Source organism: Gavia stellata, chromosome 7 (assembly GCF_030936135.1).
Source record: "Gavia stellata isolate bGavSte3 chromosome 7, bGavSte3.hap2, whole genome shotgun sequence".
NCBI lineage: Eukaryota > Metazoa > Chordata > Aves > Gaviiformes > Gaviidae > Gavia > Gavia stellata.
In genome coordinates, this window is record NC_082600.1 from 12,159,812 (window position 1) to 12,177,673 (window position 17,862).

At 38.1% G+C, this 17,862-nt stretch overlaps 2 protein-coding genes across 2 annotated transcripts in view; one reads left to right on the top strand and one right to left on the bottom strand.

The window, feature by feature from the left end:
- TDRD9 (tudor domain containing 9) overlaps positions 1-3,123 on the bottom strand; it is a 90,103-nt gene extending 86,980 nt beyond the window's left edge. Inside the window, 1 exon segment of the mRNA XM_059819446.1 lies at positions 2,957-3,123. Within this exon segment, the coding sequence (XP_059675429.1) occupies positions 2,957-3,123 (167 nt within the window).
- An 855-nt stretch (positions 3,124-3,978) lies between these two features.
- ATP5MJ (ATP synthase membrane subunit j) lies at positions 3,979-8,737 on the top strand. The gene is made up of 4 exons (XM_059819742.1): positions 3,979-4,062; positions 5,704-5,827; positions 7,650-7,670; positions 8,539-8,737. The coding sequence occupies exons 2-4, from the start codon at positions 5,704-5,706 to the stop codon at positions 8,562-8,564; spliced, it is 171 nt and encodes a 56-aa protein (XP_059675725.1). The 5' UTR covers positions 3,979-4,062; the 3' UTR covers positions 8,565-8,737.
- The last annotated feature ends 9,125 nt before the right edge of the window (positions 8,738-17,862 follow it).

The window sequence follows — 17,862 nt, forward strand, 5'->3', positions numbered from 1 at the left end:
TTGAGGATCAAAATTCCAAACACAAGTTCTGAGAACTATTATCTTTCCCTAACAAGCTCAATTACTAATACTGCTATTCTAGAGGTAGTTCAGATAACAAGATATACTTACAAGCCTTGAAAAATAAGACATCACTGGTAAAGGAAGAGAACACATTCTACACCTCTTTTTAAGGGAGATATGAGGCTTTTAGATTCCATTAGACAGTCTCAGTAACATTTTTGTAAAACATTATTACACACACTTGTGTGCAGTAACACAACTGTTATTACTGTTACCAATTTGGTATTAATCCTACACAGTCTTACACATAAATTTAGACAGAAGAAGTGGGAAGACAGTCTCCATCAATAATCATATATCCAGCTTGAAATAAAATAAAAATAAGCATTTGAAAAATTTGAAGTGATTTTGGTTTTGATTTTCCCAAGAAACAAACCAAGAATTTTGAAGGAAATATTAAAATAGACTATTATCATGCAAGCAGCCTCAACAAGAGAGAAGTTATTTTGTTTTCAGCTCTTCAAACTTTCTTAAGAGAAGCCAGTGAATAAAATCTAAGCATTTCCTTCTCAAGATTCTTCAAGTTTTGCAAAAACTCTCTAAATGCAAGCACATTCCCAGAACTGTGAAACAGAACCATATATGGAAAAAAAACATAGCTAAGCAAACACACCTTCTTATAGAGGTTCTCTTCATTTTGCTACAGCAGCACACATATACACCTATCAACCAGGCTCAAAGATTTTATACATGTCTAAGATGAGCAAATTCTGTCCACACTTATATAAATGGCTATTTAGGATGCATATCCCCTCTCTCTCTCTCTCAGATGCAGAAATAAAAAAAACCCTAACTTTAAAAATAACTTCTCTCTGTTAACACAACTGTCAAACCCTACAACTAGGTTTTCTGCTAAGGCTTTTGAGTGGAAAGAGGTATCTGTCTAACCAAAGATAAAGATCTGCCTCTGCCTAGGCACACAAGGCTTGATAAATCTTGCTAATTTCTTCTATGTTACTTAGTGTATTTCAGTGGCTTAGTGCTCAGTTGGGTTCAAGAACCTCTTGTCAAACCCTTCCCAAGTACTACAGAAATGTTACTGGTACCTAAATAAAGACTGAGAAGTCCCAGACATCTCATACATACTGGGTTTAGGAATTACATTCACGGTAAATAACCTTAAAGCTATAAAATTCTGGTTGGTCACTTCTGCAAAATTTTAACTACTTGCATAAAACCCAGTAGCTCTCAGTCAGAGATTCAGAGCTTGCTAATGGCAGCACTTTTACATTAAAGGATGAGAGGGGATAGATATTTTGAAATGCCAGTTTTGTCCTTTACTTGAAGCAAAGACAGAAACTGACAGCCTGAACAGTCTCTGCTGAACTGTCAGAATAGCTGCTGTTAAGACGTTTGGCAAAAAGTTCATTCTTTCTCAGAAGCCAGTGTACACGCTTTAAGAGAGGTCCTCAAACACAGTGACCCATGCTGCTATACATCATACAGTAAAAGAAAGACACTCACTCTACCTCCAGCTAATTTTGGAAAAGACTTTAGTATATGAAAGTGCATATAAAACACTTCTCTATAGCCACCACGGATACGCTAACCAAACCTGATCTAAACACTAAAATTACTATGCACTGCCACAACACTTTCCAGTTTAGGCAGCATCCAGGGGCAAGTCTTTTTTTTTTCCCCTCCCAATATCCAAACACTAGTGAAAACCGAATGTACCTGTCTGCTATGCAAATATACACACAGTTCTCCTCCTCAGCTGTAAAGTCTGCCATCTGAGAATAAAGCACATCCAAGGAATGACATCCCAATATACCTTGAAGTAGCTTTACACTGGTAACTTAAATGCTTCCGATAGGTCACAAGAGCAATGAACATACACAGCTGGAAAACTAGAGCAGTCAATTCAGGAAAACAGACTGTTAACTGCTACTCAGAGAAAACAAAAGTTCCAATAGGGAAGCAAACAAAGATTCAGTTTGAAATAACTGAGAACATCTGCTGTAAGTGACATCACTATCTTAACTGCCGGAAAATTGCTGGCTGGAGAGGAACATTAATGGAAGGAAGAAGAACAGATAAGACATAAGTCAAATTTTCAGAAATTTGTAGCATTACAAATTAAACTTACCAAGAAAGTTACAGGTTAGGTAACACCTACATATTATTATTTACTTACAAACTTTGGTATAAATAAAGGATGAATCTGCTCAAAAGAAAAGTGCTTAATTACAAATAATCTATGGAACACTACTGGTCAAAAAATGCATGTACTGTAAAATAACTACTCGACATTCAAGGATCAGCCACTGAAAACGATAAAAGCCAGTAATACTGTTACGGGACTATGAGAGGAAAACAAAGATCAGCCCCAATCAGCAGTGTTGCTCATTGATTTAGTAGTTAAACACATAAAAACACACTCTGTGAGAATATTATTCCCTAATGAACAAATAAGTTCACTCCTGAATCTCATTTTATTTATCTCTTGCCACTGTCAAAATTCCGAAGCTACACACCTGAATCAGAATAAACCAGGTCTTTTCTAGCACTGTTCCACAGTTCTTCAACAGCACTTGCTGCAACTGCACAACAGCACTAAAGCGCTTCAGAGAAAGAAAATCCTATGCATACCATGTCTAGTGATGATCAAGACAATAGAGGTAAGTAGCAAATCAGAAAATAACTTCAGTATTAAACCCACAAAAACACACCAATCCACACCTGGATCCAAACCACAGCACCCCGAGCCCACGCAGAGCAGGGGAGCCAGAGGGGGAGTCCAGACCCTGGGGAAAAGCCCTGCACACCGGGGGCCACAGGCACACACAGGAGAGAAAGGAGGCCACCGGTGCCCTCACAGATGGCCCTTCACCATGGGCGCGAGGAACATCTCCCCGCCGCCAAGAGTGGAGGCCCAGCGCCCCGCACTCACCCCGCAGCCGTTAACGGCTCTCGTGCGGCGAGGGGGGCCGGGCGGCGGCAGAGGGGACTGTGCAGGGCGCCAGCCTGCGCCTCCTCGCCCAAGAACTCGACGGCGGTCACGGCTTTGCCGATGGTGAACCAGTCGCTGATCTGCTCCCCGGTGAGCTTCCGCAGCATGATGGCGGCAGCATGCGACCCGCGGCCCACCGCCCGCGCCTCGCACCGCGGCTCGGGGCTCCCGCCTCGCGCGCGCGCCTGCGCCGCCCCACTTCCCGCCCTCGTCCCGGCCCCGCCCCTGGCACGTGACCCCACGGCCAGGCGCCTCTCTCTGCTGCCACAGCGCGGGGGCTGTGTCCGTCCTCGTTGCCCGAGCAGCGTGTTTGACAGTCCGGCCACCCATCCCGCCGGCTCCTTCCTGCACTCTTCCCAGCATAAAGCTCCCTCTCTTCTCAGCCCCGAGAGGCACTCGCAGAACAATGGCCGAGAGCTGCTCTGGAATCCCAGTCGCCCTGTCCTTCCCGTCGCCTGGAGGAAGTGGCCCACAGGCACGTAGACGCCTCAGCCCGCCTGAATCTGACCCGGCGGCTGCCTCCCGGTCCTCCAGGACAAGCTATTCCCTAGGCGACACACTACATAAAGACTCGCGACAGGCCCTTCCCGGCATTGTTCCTCGCATAGGACACTTGCTGTGCTCCCTTCTGAGGAAGTAGGAGTGAGGTGCAGAACGGGCAAAACACTGTGGTGAGACGGGCCCTGGGACTGAGCGTGGACTTCCTCAGCGACGTGAACTCTGTGAGGGCCGGGCAAGGCCCTGGAGCGGCTGAGGGGGCGCAGGGACGTGACGGGATTCGTGCCGCGCGAGGCTGCTTCCCCCGCGCACTCCGGGGCGTGAGGAGCGGCCCCACGGGGCTCGGGCTCGCCGGTCGAAGCCGGGGTGCGGAGGGCGCTCTCGTCCTCCGCAGCCGTAGGGGTCGCTGCGCGGCGGCGGCGGCGCCTCTCTTGGTCTGAGGTCTTCGCTCGTTGGCGCGTCCTTTCCCAGCATCCCCCGCGGCGGTAGCGGAGCCCGTCCCCGTTTCGTGACCTTCGCTAGCAGCCCGCGCGCTCCCGGCTCTGACGGTGGGTTTCGGCCCGAGCGAGCCCTGCCGGTCGTTGGGCGGGCATCGCTCAGGGGTGTCTTGGGGAGGCAGTTGTGGTTCAGCCCGGGAAAGGAGGTGGAGCGGGCGAGGCGCTCGAGCTCTGCCGTTACCCACCTCCCCCCCCCCCCCCGTCCCCGTGCGGAAGGAGCTGTGTGGGTCAGGCCCCGGGCGGGCCGTAGGTTCCCCAGGCTGCGGTGGGGTCCTGGCGGGGAGGTCGATGAGAAAGCCAGTTCAGCGTTCGGGCGGATAGATTTCAGAAAAAAAGGCCTGAACAACGCCGCGTCCGCCAAGGCCTTGGGGAAAGGTCTCTGCTGGGTTTTAGCAGGGTGTTAATTGGAAATAGCATTGCTTATTCTCTGTGTTTTGTAATGGTGGGAAAATGCTTTTCTTCCTTTCTGTTCGGTGTCCTTGTTTGTTAGTATGTCTTGATGTTCTGCTACAGCAGAATTACTGCTGTTACGGCACTATTCGTCCGAAATGACAAAAACGGGAGACTTTGGGGGAGGTGCAGTGTTCTTAGCAGTACTGGTGAAAGCGCAACACTGTTTCAGGAAATTTGTCCACAATAGTAAATTTGATTGAAGTGTCTGCCCATAAGCAAGTAAACATAAATATGGGTTTGTCTATAATTATACATTAATTACCATGAAGATGCTTTAATTCTCTAAGAAGCACCTAGATTTTTCTAGTTGTTTTGACATTGGCTACCCTTGCATCTTTTTCTCTTTGATGCTTGCCAAAGGATGCTTTACATTTAGTAATGGCAAATAAGTAAGTAAGCATTACCTCATAGAAGCTTAAATCTGCTTTTCTTTCCTGGGACTCTGGTTTACCATATACTGTCCACATGTGTATATAGCTGACTTAAATGGGTTGTAGTAAGTGTAAATCGTGACTTTATTGGGGTGAAGAGCTGTATGTAAAGACGGTAGAACATACAGTATTTCAGTGCAATGTGGTGCAAATGTGTACTAATGTATGCGAGTTAGGGTAAGCTTTATTTAAAAACATCTTCGTTTTCTGTTTGTCTAACAAAGCTGCATAGAAAGGAAGAAAACATCGATAGGCTTCTTGCTCTTGGGGCTTATTTTGAAAGTAAAATATTCATGATAAATTCATGATAAATTCAGTAGCTTAACATCATTTATTTTGGTATTTTGAGTAGAAATTACCATGTTGGGAGAGAAATCTTAGCTGTCGTGAAGGGAGGGAAACTAACTTGGTAGTGCAAGGAAGGAGCCTCTCTAGCTTGTCTGGAACAAGGCTTTCCTCCTGAGAGAATCTGGAAACATTTAAAAAAAGCTGTCACTGATAAGGAGAGGAGCCTAGTTATTGCTACTTTGTGAATGCTCTATTGAGTCATCTTTCAACCCTTTCATTAGCTGTAATTTACTATTTTTTATTGTCTTAGCCCATAAATTGTAACCTGAAGTCTGAATTTTCATTGCTTTGCTTTGGAATAAGCACTTTCATGTTTGTGGATTTTTTGTAACCTGTAAACTGCTGCTGATGTATATCATTGTGTATATACATAAATATATATATGTATATATATTAAAAAAACAGCAGGTAAGAATACAATTGCAAAACTCACCATTGCAAAACTTCTTATAACTTTCAGATGGTGCAGACCATGCTTCCAAAGTCATTGAGAGCCATGAAATTCTACTTCACTACCGTGTATCAAGAAATATGGGTTGGCGTAGCATTAACAGCTTATGTCTATTACAAAATTTCATATGGTGGTAAGTTACACATTATAGTCTTCATTAGCTGTTACTTTACAGATAAAGCTTATAGAGGAGAATATCCTTAATAGTTAGAAATCAGTCAAAATATCCAGCAAATAAGGCATTAACAGTCTTACTTAAGGCCGGGGCTTTGCCATAAAAATTTAGAACTTTTAACATACTCAGTATAGAAATTTACACTAACAAAAATACTCAGATACCAGTGTAACTGTGCCTACGTTATGAAGATTAGGTAATGTAGGAATTGGTTTTAAAAACACATCTAACTTGCAATGTATAGCCAGGGGCTTCTCCTGTAGATTTGTCCTGAAGGGGAATGTAAGACTGTTCTGATCTAGAACTAACTTTAATTACAAATTTTTTTAGAATCCTTATGTTTTTGAGGTTTTGCTAAAGATCTGCAAAAAAATACAGTTTTTAAAACGTTTTGCCCTGTGAACCTGTGAAAGTTAAAGCACTTAGTTTATTTTGGGCTGATGCACCTCAAAATGTGAGGTACATCACTGAACATTAAAATGTGTGTTACTTGCTGATACTGGATCACTTTCTCAGAGGAAGAAACAGAACATCTAATGTAAAAATAACAAATTTGAGTGGGCCAGGTCCTTCAAAGCGGAAGGGTACAACAGATTATGGTGTCTTAAAGGTCCTGTTCTTCAGTTTAGGCTGTGCTGAAAAAATTGCAAGTCAAGCCCTTTACTAGCTGTCATGAACAACAAAACGTTGCAAAGGAACCCCTCGCTGTGGGAACAGCTGAGTGATGTTACCTCGACACTTCTCTAGCTTTGTCCAAATAACTTGTAGTATGTCCAAAACTGTTACACTACACTTACAAGCTTAAGTAAATATAAGTAGTTGAACAGCCAGAGAGAAAAAAAAATTAGTTTCACTTTTGCTTTAAGTTCTTTAATTTCAAGGAGAAGTCAAAATTGACAGACTGTTTCAAGTTTGTGTTCATGTCATGCTACTTTTATTTTCATCTATGGTTCATCTATGAACCATCTATGATGGTTTTATAACCTAGAATAGATGTGGTGGTGTAGGGCTTTGAGGGCCAAAACCTCGATATGGAGCAACTGTATGCTAAGCATTATTTTAAAGTGAAAATAGCTTCTAATAGCTGTAGCCCTTTCTGCAATTTGGGGAACAATTTTGCATACGTTTATAGAAGAGTATGTTGTAGAATAAGTTAGATTGGAAGGGACCTCTTCAGCTCACCTAGCCCAAACTACTGCTTAAACAGTTAGATCAAAGTTAGATCAGGTTGCTCATGGCCTTATTCATAATCCAAATTTTTATTTCCAAGGGTGGAGATTGCACAACCTCTTATGACTGTCTTCCTTATGAAGAATTTCTTCCTTCTATTTTTGTCTGATCTCTGTGAATCAGTATTTTAGGAGAACAATTACAATGGGAATGTAAAATAAGCTATTTTACTTACAAAAAAATATTTTAAAGCAAACTGTATTCTTATCACTTCAGTTTACATCCATATGTTGTGTATATATCTATATATATTATGTAAAATAGTACTGTTCTGTATACATTTCTTTTGAATTACAGTAGGAGTTCTGATGGCTACAATTTCTAAATGCATGGAGTCTTGGTTAATTAAAAACCAGTAACTTTTAAGAAAATCAATACGTTTACTGACATATACCATAGAAAGTACACGTTGTACACTCTTTAAATCTTGTTCAAGCTAAGTTAGCAAATCGTAAGTAGTATAATCTAATTGAAATTTATCTGCAAAAAATAAGTAAGAAATATTTTTTAAACTGTTGTTGTTCAGCTTCTTTTTTCTTTTTTTTTCCAGGCAAAAAAGCAGTGGCAGATAGTAAGTATTAAGTATCTAATACCCTGTTGTATTTTTTAAATGAGTGAAGTAAAAACAAATCAGCATATTTTATGTAAGTTTGGGGTTTAAGTAATGGATTTAGAAAATGCTTAAAGACTACTTCAAAATCCATAGTTTTTGGTTGTATTGATGGTTTTATAACCTAGAAACAGCTATGAATCTGCACAGATGCTACCTCTGTCTTAAATTGTTCTTTGCGTAGGTTTTAAGAGCAGAATGGAAGTTGTATGCCTCGATTGGGGGGGAGGAATTATTCTAAATAATAACAACTATTTTGTGGAATTACTTAAATCAGCACAGTATCAAGAGTAGCTCCTATTTTAGCTGTCAAGAAACTAAGAAGTTTAAACTTGTATTTTAAATTTGTATTTTTATATCCTCTATAAAGTAGTGTTTAGATACTTATGGACAGTTTCTTCTGACATCACATTGGAATTTACTTTTTCATGAGCTGCTATATCTCAATTTACTTTCTGCACCATGATAGATAGCCCATTTGGTCCCAGTTGAATTTGTATATGCAAACATTATTTACATTTTTAAATGTAATTAGTGAAAATACTGCCCAGTAGGCTTAAGAATAATAGCATAAATAAACTTTAATTTAGAAAGAACCGTACCAAAACTGAGGAAGAATGGATGTTTGCCTATAGTAGTGCTTTAAAAATTGCAAAAGAGGATTTTTAGTACTGGCCAAGTTTACGTATGTTTTGATTTGTCAGGGCAGTTGAATCTGCCAAGTCTTGTGCTCAGATGTAGATACAGTTGTCTGTTCTAGGTTCTGAACTACGTTTCTGAATTGATTTGCTCTACTGTTTAAATGCTTTAAATCATGTCTTTGTTTCAGAGTCCTCGGGTGCTGGCCATCATTAAAGACCTTTTCTCTTCTTGGAGTATGAATTTGGTGGTTTGTCATCTTTACTGTACATGAAACAAGTTACAACCATAGTGAAGTTAATTCTAAAACTGTACCTGATCCATCTGCTGTAATTAGAGAAAGAATAAATCCATTGAGCAACAAGGAATTAAACATGTTCGACAAAGTATGCTGGAGTGTATTGTTAACCTAATTTTTAGAATAAGCATTTATTGTTTTCTACAGTGCTTCCAAGTTCTGTGTTAAACTTTTTCAATAGTACTTTGAAAAAGACCAAATTTCTATAACTAAACCTCTTAATAGAATTAGCCAACATTTTTTTACAATAGCATTAAGGCTGTTTTCTAATGAGATCTTTTTTGTCTAGAATGTTTGAAATACTCCATTTACTTTTAAAATGTCATTTAATAGTATGCCAAGTGTGAGGACTTAATTCTCAGCTTTTTGTCAACTTGTGGTGCAATAATTAAGGGTACAAAAAATCCTTTTTTAAAACCTTACATTTTTTTAAAGAGTTTTTAGTTCTGCAGTGTTTAAAAGCAAAAGCTTTACTGTTATTAAAACACCATGCAAATGTTTACAGAGGTTTTTAAGAAATACATTATTGGCAACTATCTTTTTTTGTCCTTGATGTTCAGTAGAGCTAAGGAATTATTCTGAAAGGCTCTTCCTTTAGTCACAGATTTTGCAAAGGAGTAATAATATGCCCATATTGTATGAGAAAACTGATACTGCAGGGGCCCTCATCTGCCATTTGAGCTTATGAAAATCTCAGAATTTAAAGGGAATAATGAAATCGCACACTGTGGCAGCAGTTAATATGAGCATAAACAAACATTTATCTGACTTCAAAGTGTTTTCCTTTTTCCTGAAAATTTAGAAGTAATGTATGTATTACTAGGATGGATCATTAGTGGTTTTTGCAGATAGCTGTTAAAGTAACTCCATAGCCAATATTTATATTTTGGAGACTCTAGGAACCTATACTGTATTACAAAAATCGGTTTTCAGAACTGTACATACTGAATTCTGTGCCAAGGATACATAGTGTACAAAACCGAAATTGGACTTCATGTTATGTTTTGTTTAAATTTAGCCTAATCTGCTTTTGAGAAGATTAAGAGGCTTAAGTCATTTTAATGACTTAATGCTTACGTACATCTTTTTAACTACTTCACTGAAACATCTTAAATCTTTCAGCTTGATTAATGTTTTGCTTTTCAGTCTCTCTGACTGCAGTATCTGGCCATAACTTAAATATTTTGTATTTGAATACTCAGGAGCTTGATAACCTGATGGTAAACATTCCAAACACTGTGTTGCCTTTAATTTCTTCAAAATTTATACTTCTGCTTAAGCTTAATAGCTATACCTATTTTGAGTAAAATTACCAGTCATACTTCTCTGAAAGCTTTTTTAAAAAAGGCAGGTAAAGCATTACTCAGTTTGGAAAGAATAGGTGACATCTATCTTTCATGCATTCTTGACATTTCTTCCACCTTCCACAGTTTTCCTTGTTGTTGCATCATTCCTTGATAAGTTTTAGATGATTCTTTCATCACTTTCATCATTTCATACAGGTTTTTCAGTGTTTCCTCACCACAGAAGAAGGAATGAGAAGTAGAAAGAACTCACTATTTGTTTCTTTACATAAAACCAAAAGCATCCAGAAGGAAACAGAGAACAAAAACTAGAAGAAAATGGAGCTTCAAATGAAGATCTATTAGTCCAGTGGTGATTACAGGGTGGGTCAGAGTTGTGGTATAGTTAATAAGTGGTTCAGATTGAAAATTTATGCCAGCTAAGGAGCTGTATGTGCATTTGTAATGCAAATTTATGATCACTAAGTTACAGTTCCTAAGATACTACACATACTTCAAATGACCTGCTTTAGCAATTTTCAATTACAGAGCTGAGGAAAACAAGCTAGGGAAAAAACATTAATCACTGCAGGATTTGCTTCACCTTAGCTAGAACCTAGCACATTGTGACTGAGCTACATCAACATGCTGTCTGATCTCCTGGATGTTAATTGAAAAGCAAGAGGAGCTTCTGCTACCCTGCCCTTGGAGCACACTTTTAGGTAAACTTAACCTACTTCAACTCTTAACACTTCTTGGTATCTGACTTGCTTGATTTTCTAGTAGGGAAAGAAAGTAAATACAGGCAGCAATGTCTAGGTTATGAAAACTACAATTTCTACTGAAATAATGCTGTCTGCAATGGGTTCTTCCATTAGTGCATCTCTGTTGGAAATTTCTGTGAAGGTTTCAGAATATTCCTTCCTGTTTGTGATCTTAACACACAAATTTCTGCAAAAGATAAGGGAAGTAAAACATGTTTATGTTTGGATTTCTTTTTTTTACTTGAGTAGGATACAGAAGGAGGAAATTAACTTTCAGTCAGTGGCTTGACTTAAAAGCAGGAATCAACACACCCATAGTGTGTAACACCTGTACTACTGTCCATATATTTTCTGCTCCTCTATGCTGAAGCATACCAGGTAGTATAAAAGACAATAGAGGAAAGTTAGGTAAGGCATTATAAGTATCATTTCCTATTTACAGTGAGGTGTGGAAGGAGTAATCAGTTTTATTTGCAGCACTGGCATCTGGAGTGTAGCCCTAGGTAGAGAAGCATTGAAAAGGAGTTCCCTTGAAGTGAATACTCTTACTTTAGTAAGAGTATGTGCCTTTTTTCCTAATTTAGCTAAGGTGATTTCTAAAGCTAACTTAAAACAAAAAGGTTTTCTTATTCCAGATAAGTGTCTATATAGACAAGCCTCAGCTCCTGAACAAACCCATTTTCTATGCAAATACTATTTAAGATCAGGATTTTTATTCATGGAGATAGCATTCATCATGATTCACAATTAAACACTGGTGGGGAAAAAGCTTACTGTTCATTGATGGATCATGCTGTATCCATTTAGTTGCTGCCTCTGAATATTGCTGACATTTCTGAAATGAGAGGATTACATTTAAACTTTGTGTAGTAAAATAGTTAGCAACTGCATTTTTCATTTGTTGCCCATGATAAGGCATCAGCAATGACAAAAACTGACTGTTTACTACCTTTGCAATGTCAGTGGAACAACAAACTCCTGTAGGGGTTGAAAAGCCTCATCCAATTACTGCAGCACCATCTTGACCAAGTTTTGCTGTGGCAATGGTAATTTTTTTTAAAAATCAATACAGAACATGAAAGCTCAGCAGTAGCAAGCTGTATTAATAATGACAATGCTAATGCAAGATGTGGTCTGTTTACAGTACTTGTACTGCTGTATTTGCCCCTCCATGATGGGTCTTACTTATGTCCAGGATTTCTCATTGTAGAGCTCTTGAGATTTCTAGCACATTTTCAAGTGTTGTCCTATAATTAGGAATCTCAGAGTATCCCCTGCATGCTAATAAAGTATTGCGGAATACTGTAGGGGAGCAACAAAATACAGTCAGAGCCAAGGAAACATTAGTCACAGGGCCCAACCTAATTAACCTCTTTAATGGCTAACTTGAAAAAACACTCAAATGTGTATTCATGTTAATTGGGAGGATGAGTAAAGTTGCAGGAAATGATCTAAAGTAACTAAAACAGCTGAACTAGTCTCCTGTTTATCTGACTCATGATAGCAAACCACTGTTTGAAGTACAAATACAACCTGATACAGAGCTGGCATGTATATGTGTGTTGTACTTTCAGTCCCCAAGGAAGGAAAACTATTAGGTGCTTGTTAGACACAGGTGATTATGTGTGACATCACCACCAGATGGCTGAAATGAAACTAACTGAGGAAATCAACATGTGAAATCTATTGTTTCATTCACGGAAATCTGTAAAGCTACTAGGAAGGAAAGAATAGTAAGATAGGAGATTCCCTGAGGCATTAAATATGTTGGTTAACAATTCAGTAAATGGAGGAACAAGAAGTGACAAGATAGTGCTTGAACAGCAAGCTCTTCATACTATAATTCCATGACCTTTAGCAACTAACATTTAGCAGCCAATATTCTCTTTACTTTGAGAATATAAAGTCATGTGACTCTGATTTGGTAATTTATGAAGAATTTGTAAACAAGAAATTCCTGTATTCTACTCCGCTGCTGCAGGCAAACTACTTGGAAACAATTACTCTCCCCTAACTAAAAATGAACTGACCACCACATGAATGGATTATTTGGAAGTTTTAATTAAATTCTGCTAAGGGTACTATGATTTCTTTGGTTGTGGTTTAACAGTATGAGTACTCTGGCAGCTGTACCAGCTTGTGGAGTTTCCACTCTCATACCGCAGTGCTTGCTCCTCATAGTTGTGCTGATAGAACTATTTGTGAATCAGATCAATTTTTTTTTTTTTTTTGGGGCAGGGGGGGTCCCTCTAAAATAACAAAACAAGCACTCAAGGTTTTCTTCGGTTTTAATTTGGATCCATTTCCTGATCTGTTTACAGCAAAGCTGCTTTATAACTTGCATTACAGTACAACAGCACTATTTTTTTTGCAGAAAAGGGGCAGAAGAATCAGAATTTCTAGCTTTCCATTCACTCACCCAGCTTTCCTAACTAATTGTGTCCCTTACAATAATGTAATGCAAGTTTCCTCCTCATACTCAGCTACACACATGATCAAAGTACTGTCTCTCCCATAAGAACTGTCATCACTGTCAACACTCACAGGAATAAAAAGAATGCAGAACTCCACCCTGTATACAATCAGGAATGTCAGCTTGTGCTTCAGCAAAAAGGCAGAACCTTGCTTCCTTCCTCTGTGACAGCATGTCACTTTCTCAAATCAAATTCTATTATTGGTTGTCATCAAATGAAAATACACTTTTAATTATTATGACCTTCAAAAACCTAAAGTAACTTTTTTTAATTGACATGACCTTGAACTATTTTATATCCATATCATCACAGTAACTTCAGCTATCTGCTGGAACAGACAATAAAGGTTTCTTCAGAGCTAATGAAGTGTGTTTGCTAGGAAATGATAATGGGGATTCTGTGGGTGGTAGAACTAACAGCAGTATACTGAATGAATCCCATCTGTGATGACTACTTCTGCCTACACAGATTTTTCCTGCAGTATCAGTTGTAGTCTTCGTTTCTTGTTTTAACTTGTTGTGTTTAGCATGCTTTTGATAATATTAAGAATTGCTGCAATTAAGGGGGAATTCTTTAGGTATGAAGTAGAAACTGTTGCGAGGTATTTCATATGGAATGCTATATAAACAAGCAAAATGGCAACAACTAAACTATGAATACAACCAGAGTATTAGGGGGGAAAAAAGGAGGTATTAATAAAGTGGATTAGAATGTGAATAGGCATGTGATACAGGACCAAGAATACAGGGAAGGATACCCTTTTTTGGGGGGTCTAACCAAAAGCATTTCCACTTTCATAATTAACTCCATATTTATCTTGAGGATATATAGAGAGCAGTCTCAAGCTATACTTTTTTGCAGCACTATTATTGTCTCTACTCTTGATGCTTCAGGTATACCTTTTAATTTAGTGTACTTGTACATAAAAACAGCCTTCTTTAAGTTCTCCTATACCTGGCATTACAGTTCTCTCCTTATACTCCTTATGTTGTATTCCACATATCATATTTCATACATATTGAAAGGAAAATTCGTTTGGTCCCAGTTAGGACCTCAAGACACTTCTTTAAAATAATTAGCAAAAATTTAAATTATGCATTTCTTTCAGTAAGCTAAGAATTGGAAACATACCAATTTTAACAAAGGATCTGACTCTTGTTTCAGTAAACACCGAGACATAAATACTTCTCAGCATACTTTGATTTAGTTAATTCTTTTGGATAATGCAACCAGAAAAGGAATCTTGCCAAAAATATTTTTACTTTGCTTTCAAATTATGTGTTCTTATTAATGCTAACTATCACACCTCTTTTTAAATTACGGCTACTAATTTAAACATGTACTCAGGCCTGTCTAGAAGGACAGAAACAAAAGGCAAGAAAAAGTTGTGTAGAAGTTTCACATAGCAATTGGAAGAAAAATAAAAGATTCAAGTTCCTTTACCTTGTGCTGTAACTTGTCCTTTTATAGAATGGAAATACTGGTTTTGAACTTGAGACATAAGTAATAGACAAACCTTTAAAGTAGCATCTGATCATTCCCAAGCAAGTAGGTTGTTGTTATTGTGTGTACTCTTCCATGATGAACACACTCCTTTCCAGTCTTTCAAATCTTCTGAGGTTCAGCTGCATATTATATCTTCTTTGAATAAATCAACCTAAAATAGATTCTAAACACATACCAGTGATACATTTTCTACTGTCGCTATTTCTAGGGATTTTCATGGAATCATTTTCAATAGGGTTCCATCAATGCCCTAATACAATTCATCTCCCTTTACTGTTGACATTCTTCTCTTTATGCAGTTAAGAATTGCAGTAAACCTTGTCGAAGGATCACAACAGTAAAAATAAAAATTATTCAGGAATACGTTTCTGCAAGATTACCAACCAAGGTACTTAGAGGCAAAATCAGCTTGTCTCATTAATGTTCCCAGGACTAGAACATCATTACTTTATCTGAAAAAGCAATGTTTATGCAAATAGTTAGAAAGGATGAACCTTGCGCATCAGTAAGGTACAAAACCAGTATTTTTGTTTATAACATGGAAAAAACATCATTGCAAATGTTTTAGGTTACATCTGCTGGTCAGCTTATCTGAGTGCAGCTGCTCTTCTATAAAAATGCACTATTAAAAAAGTGCCTGTGACAGAAAAACTCAGATTCAAAATAAATTGTATACACCCATATAGAAGACAGCCGTGGTCTGACAATTTTTGGTAATCAAAAAGCCCAAAAAGTGATCAAGTAAGGTTCTTAAAAAAAAAAAAAAAAAATATATATATATATATATGTGTGAGAGAGATATTTAGCACAGAAATGTTTTCCATGTAGGTGTATCTTAAGTCATAACTATATCCTGTTTCAATACTCTGTATTGTATTTTTGGAGGAAACTTACCTTGTACATTCTTATCTGTAAAATTTGTGAGGAGTACACACACACAAAAAGGTGAAGAGTATTATTTCCAGTAGCATAGTCTTAATAATGTAGTTGTTTAAATACTAAGATAAACAGATTACTGTTTTTTTTAAAATGCACATTAATTTGGTTTATAATTTTTCTCCTACTATATGTGAGTATTCTGCTCAGAGACATGTTATTCTCTCCAAGCCTCCTTTGCACATCACCTTGTCTCAGTAATTGCTGAAAAACACCTTCCAGTATATCCCAGACTTCAGAATGAAGTAGAGGACTTTCCTAATCTCCCCTTCCAAGCTGCAATCCTTCAAGTTCACCCATTACCAGGTACAACAGCAGGAAGCATGAACTCCATTATGTTATACCCTCTGCATGTTTTTTCTTATTAGATCTACTTACCTCAAGTAAGCTAACCAAGAAAAAGACATATTCTAGCAGAAAATACGTATTTCAAATTAGGAATTACTGGGTTTGAATATGGGAATAATACAAATTTAACATTAAAACAAACCTGCATCTGATCCAGCAGCAAACATAAGACAAGAAATCAGATTGTTTTCAATCATAGCAAATAAAGTAGTTGCCCATCTTAAACAAGGAAGTGATGATTAATAGAAAAGTTGAAGATTAGCCACCCACCATTTTTGCAGCATGGGGTAAATAGTCATGTATCACAGAATTCTGCATTAGGCCTTTAGCTGAGAGAGGCAATATTTGAAATCACTTCATACAGAAATTGTTAAAAACACTTGAGTACTTGACTCACTGAATCATGGCTGAGATACCTGAGAACAATTTTAGACTTAGAGTAACACATAAAATGGCTAGGCTCAACCTTAAAATGACCCATGCTTTTTCTCCTCAAACTTCAGTCAAGTGGTGCACCCAAAACAAAGTGGCATATAAAAAAAAGAGTGAAGGATTGACTTGTTACTCTATCCCCTCACTAATTAATGTTTGAACTAATAACGCATCCTCTAGCTAGTCACAGATACTTCTACTCATCATGGGTGGATTGAAATTGAAAATTTAAGAAAAAAGATTTTTGTAAAGAAACGTCTTGAGAGCCCACATGGTTATAAGCCTAAAGGTACAAGCAGAGAAAACCTCTCCCAGGACATTTAAGTTTTTGTTTTCTCCACCCCTTCGAATATAGTTAATGGTTTCATGATTATAAATTACAGGGGAGCAGAACAAGATTTTCCATCTGTAAAAACGATGGCATGTAATCTGCCTTATAGAGCTCTATCTTCTGTAGCCACAACATAAAAATTAACAATACTTATTCGTGTAAGAATTTTATGGGAGTGTATAGCAACACATTCCCAATGAAGCCACAGCATTCTCCACTAGGTACACTCTTTTGCATCATGTGTATTGGATTAAGCATACAATTTATGTTATTCTTTAAAGAAATTACATCTCTAATCCACCAAATGCAGGGCTGAAACACATGACGTATCAGACATTCAAATCCCAAGGAAGTGCACACAGCTATGCTATATACAGATCATATGCCTACACTCCTGGTTTCATTATTATACTCCTTTTCAGAATCATGCACTGAGTGGACTGTGCTATGGAAACTTTAGAACATTAGTCATCTAGTCCAGCATACATTACTTTAGAATATTACAAGGTAGTGATGAAAAAGTATCTTTCTCCTGTTCACGTGTCTCAAATACTGTATACAAAACAGACATCAAAGTGTTTCCTTTAGATTATTATTTATAGTTTATCTCTGAACAGGTTTGATGGGGTTTAAAATGCATTGGCTGTATATGAATTCAAACATGGCAGCATATGACTATTGTTCAGTATGAATTCCTTATTGTTGCAGCCTTAGGAAGTCAGCTTGATTCTGGAATGAGAGGTTACTTAAGGCCAAGGAACAAATTAAAATACCTTTCCTTTAACTATACACACTTACTTTACACAGTATTTCACTAAAGATTTTAGGCTACTTGCTGTGAAACTCTCCTTGAAATACTTAGTATTTTTGTTTGCATAATCTGTTACATAGCACTGCTCTTGCACGTTGCCCGGCAAGTTAGAAGTACTTCCGTGACTCAACTTCTAAAATTGCTTACCTACTCATGGCCAGTTCCTCCTGCATGACAGCAAATGCAAAATGTAATTTTTGTAAGGGGAGTTGTATTCTGTCATAAAGTACTCCGCTCATTCATTTAGAAAGGATACATCAATTTTTTTTGTAACACACATATACAAAAAAACGCAACACTCCTACCCATACTCACGTCTTAGAGATTTTGT

Coding starts and splice junctions, on each gene's coding strand:
- ATP5MJ (XM_059819742.1), top strand. CDS start 5,704: ATGGTGCAGACCATGCTTCCAAAGTCATTGAGAGCCATGAAATTCTAC. Junction 5,828..7,649: donor TTACAAAATTTCATATGGTG/GTAAGTTACACA, acceptor TTTTTTTTCCAG/GCAAAAAAGCAGTGGCAGAT. Junction 7,671..8,538: donor CAAAAAAGCAGTGGCAGATA/GTAAGTATTAAG, acceptor TCTTTGTTTCAG/AGTCCTCGGGTGCTGGCCAT.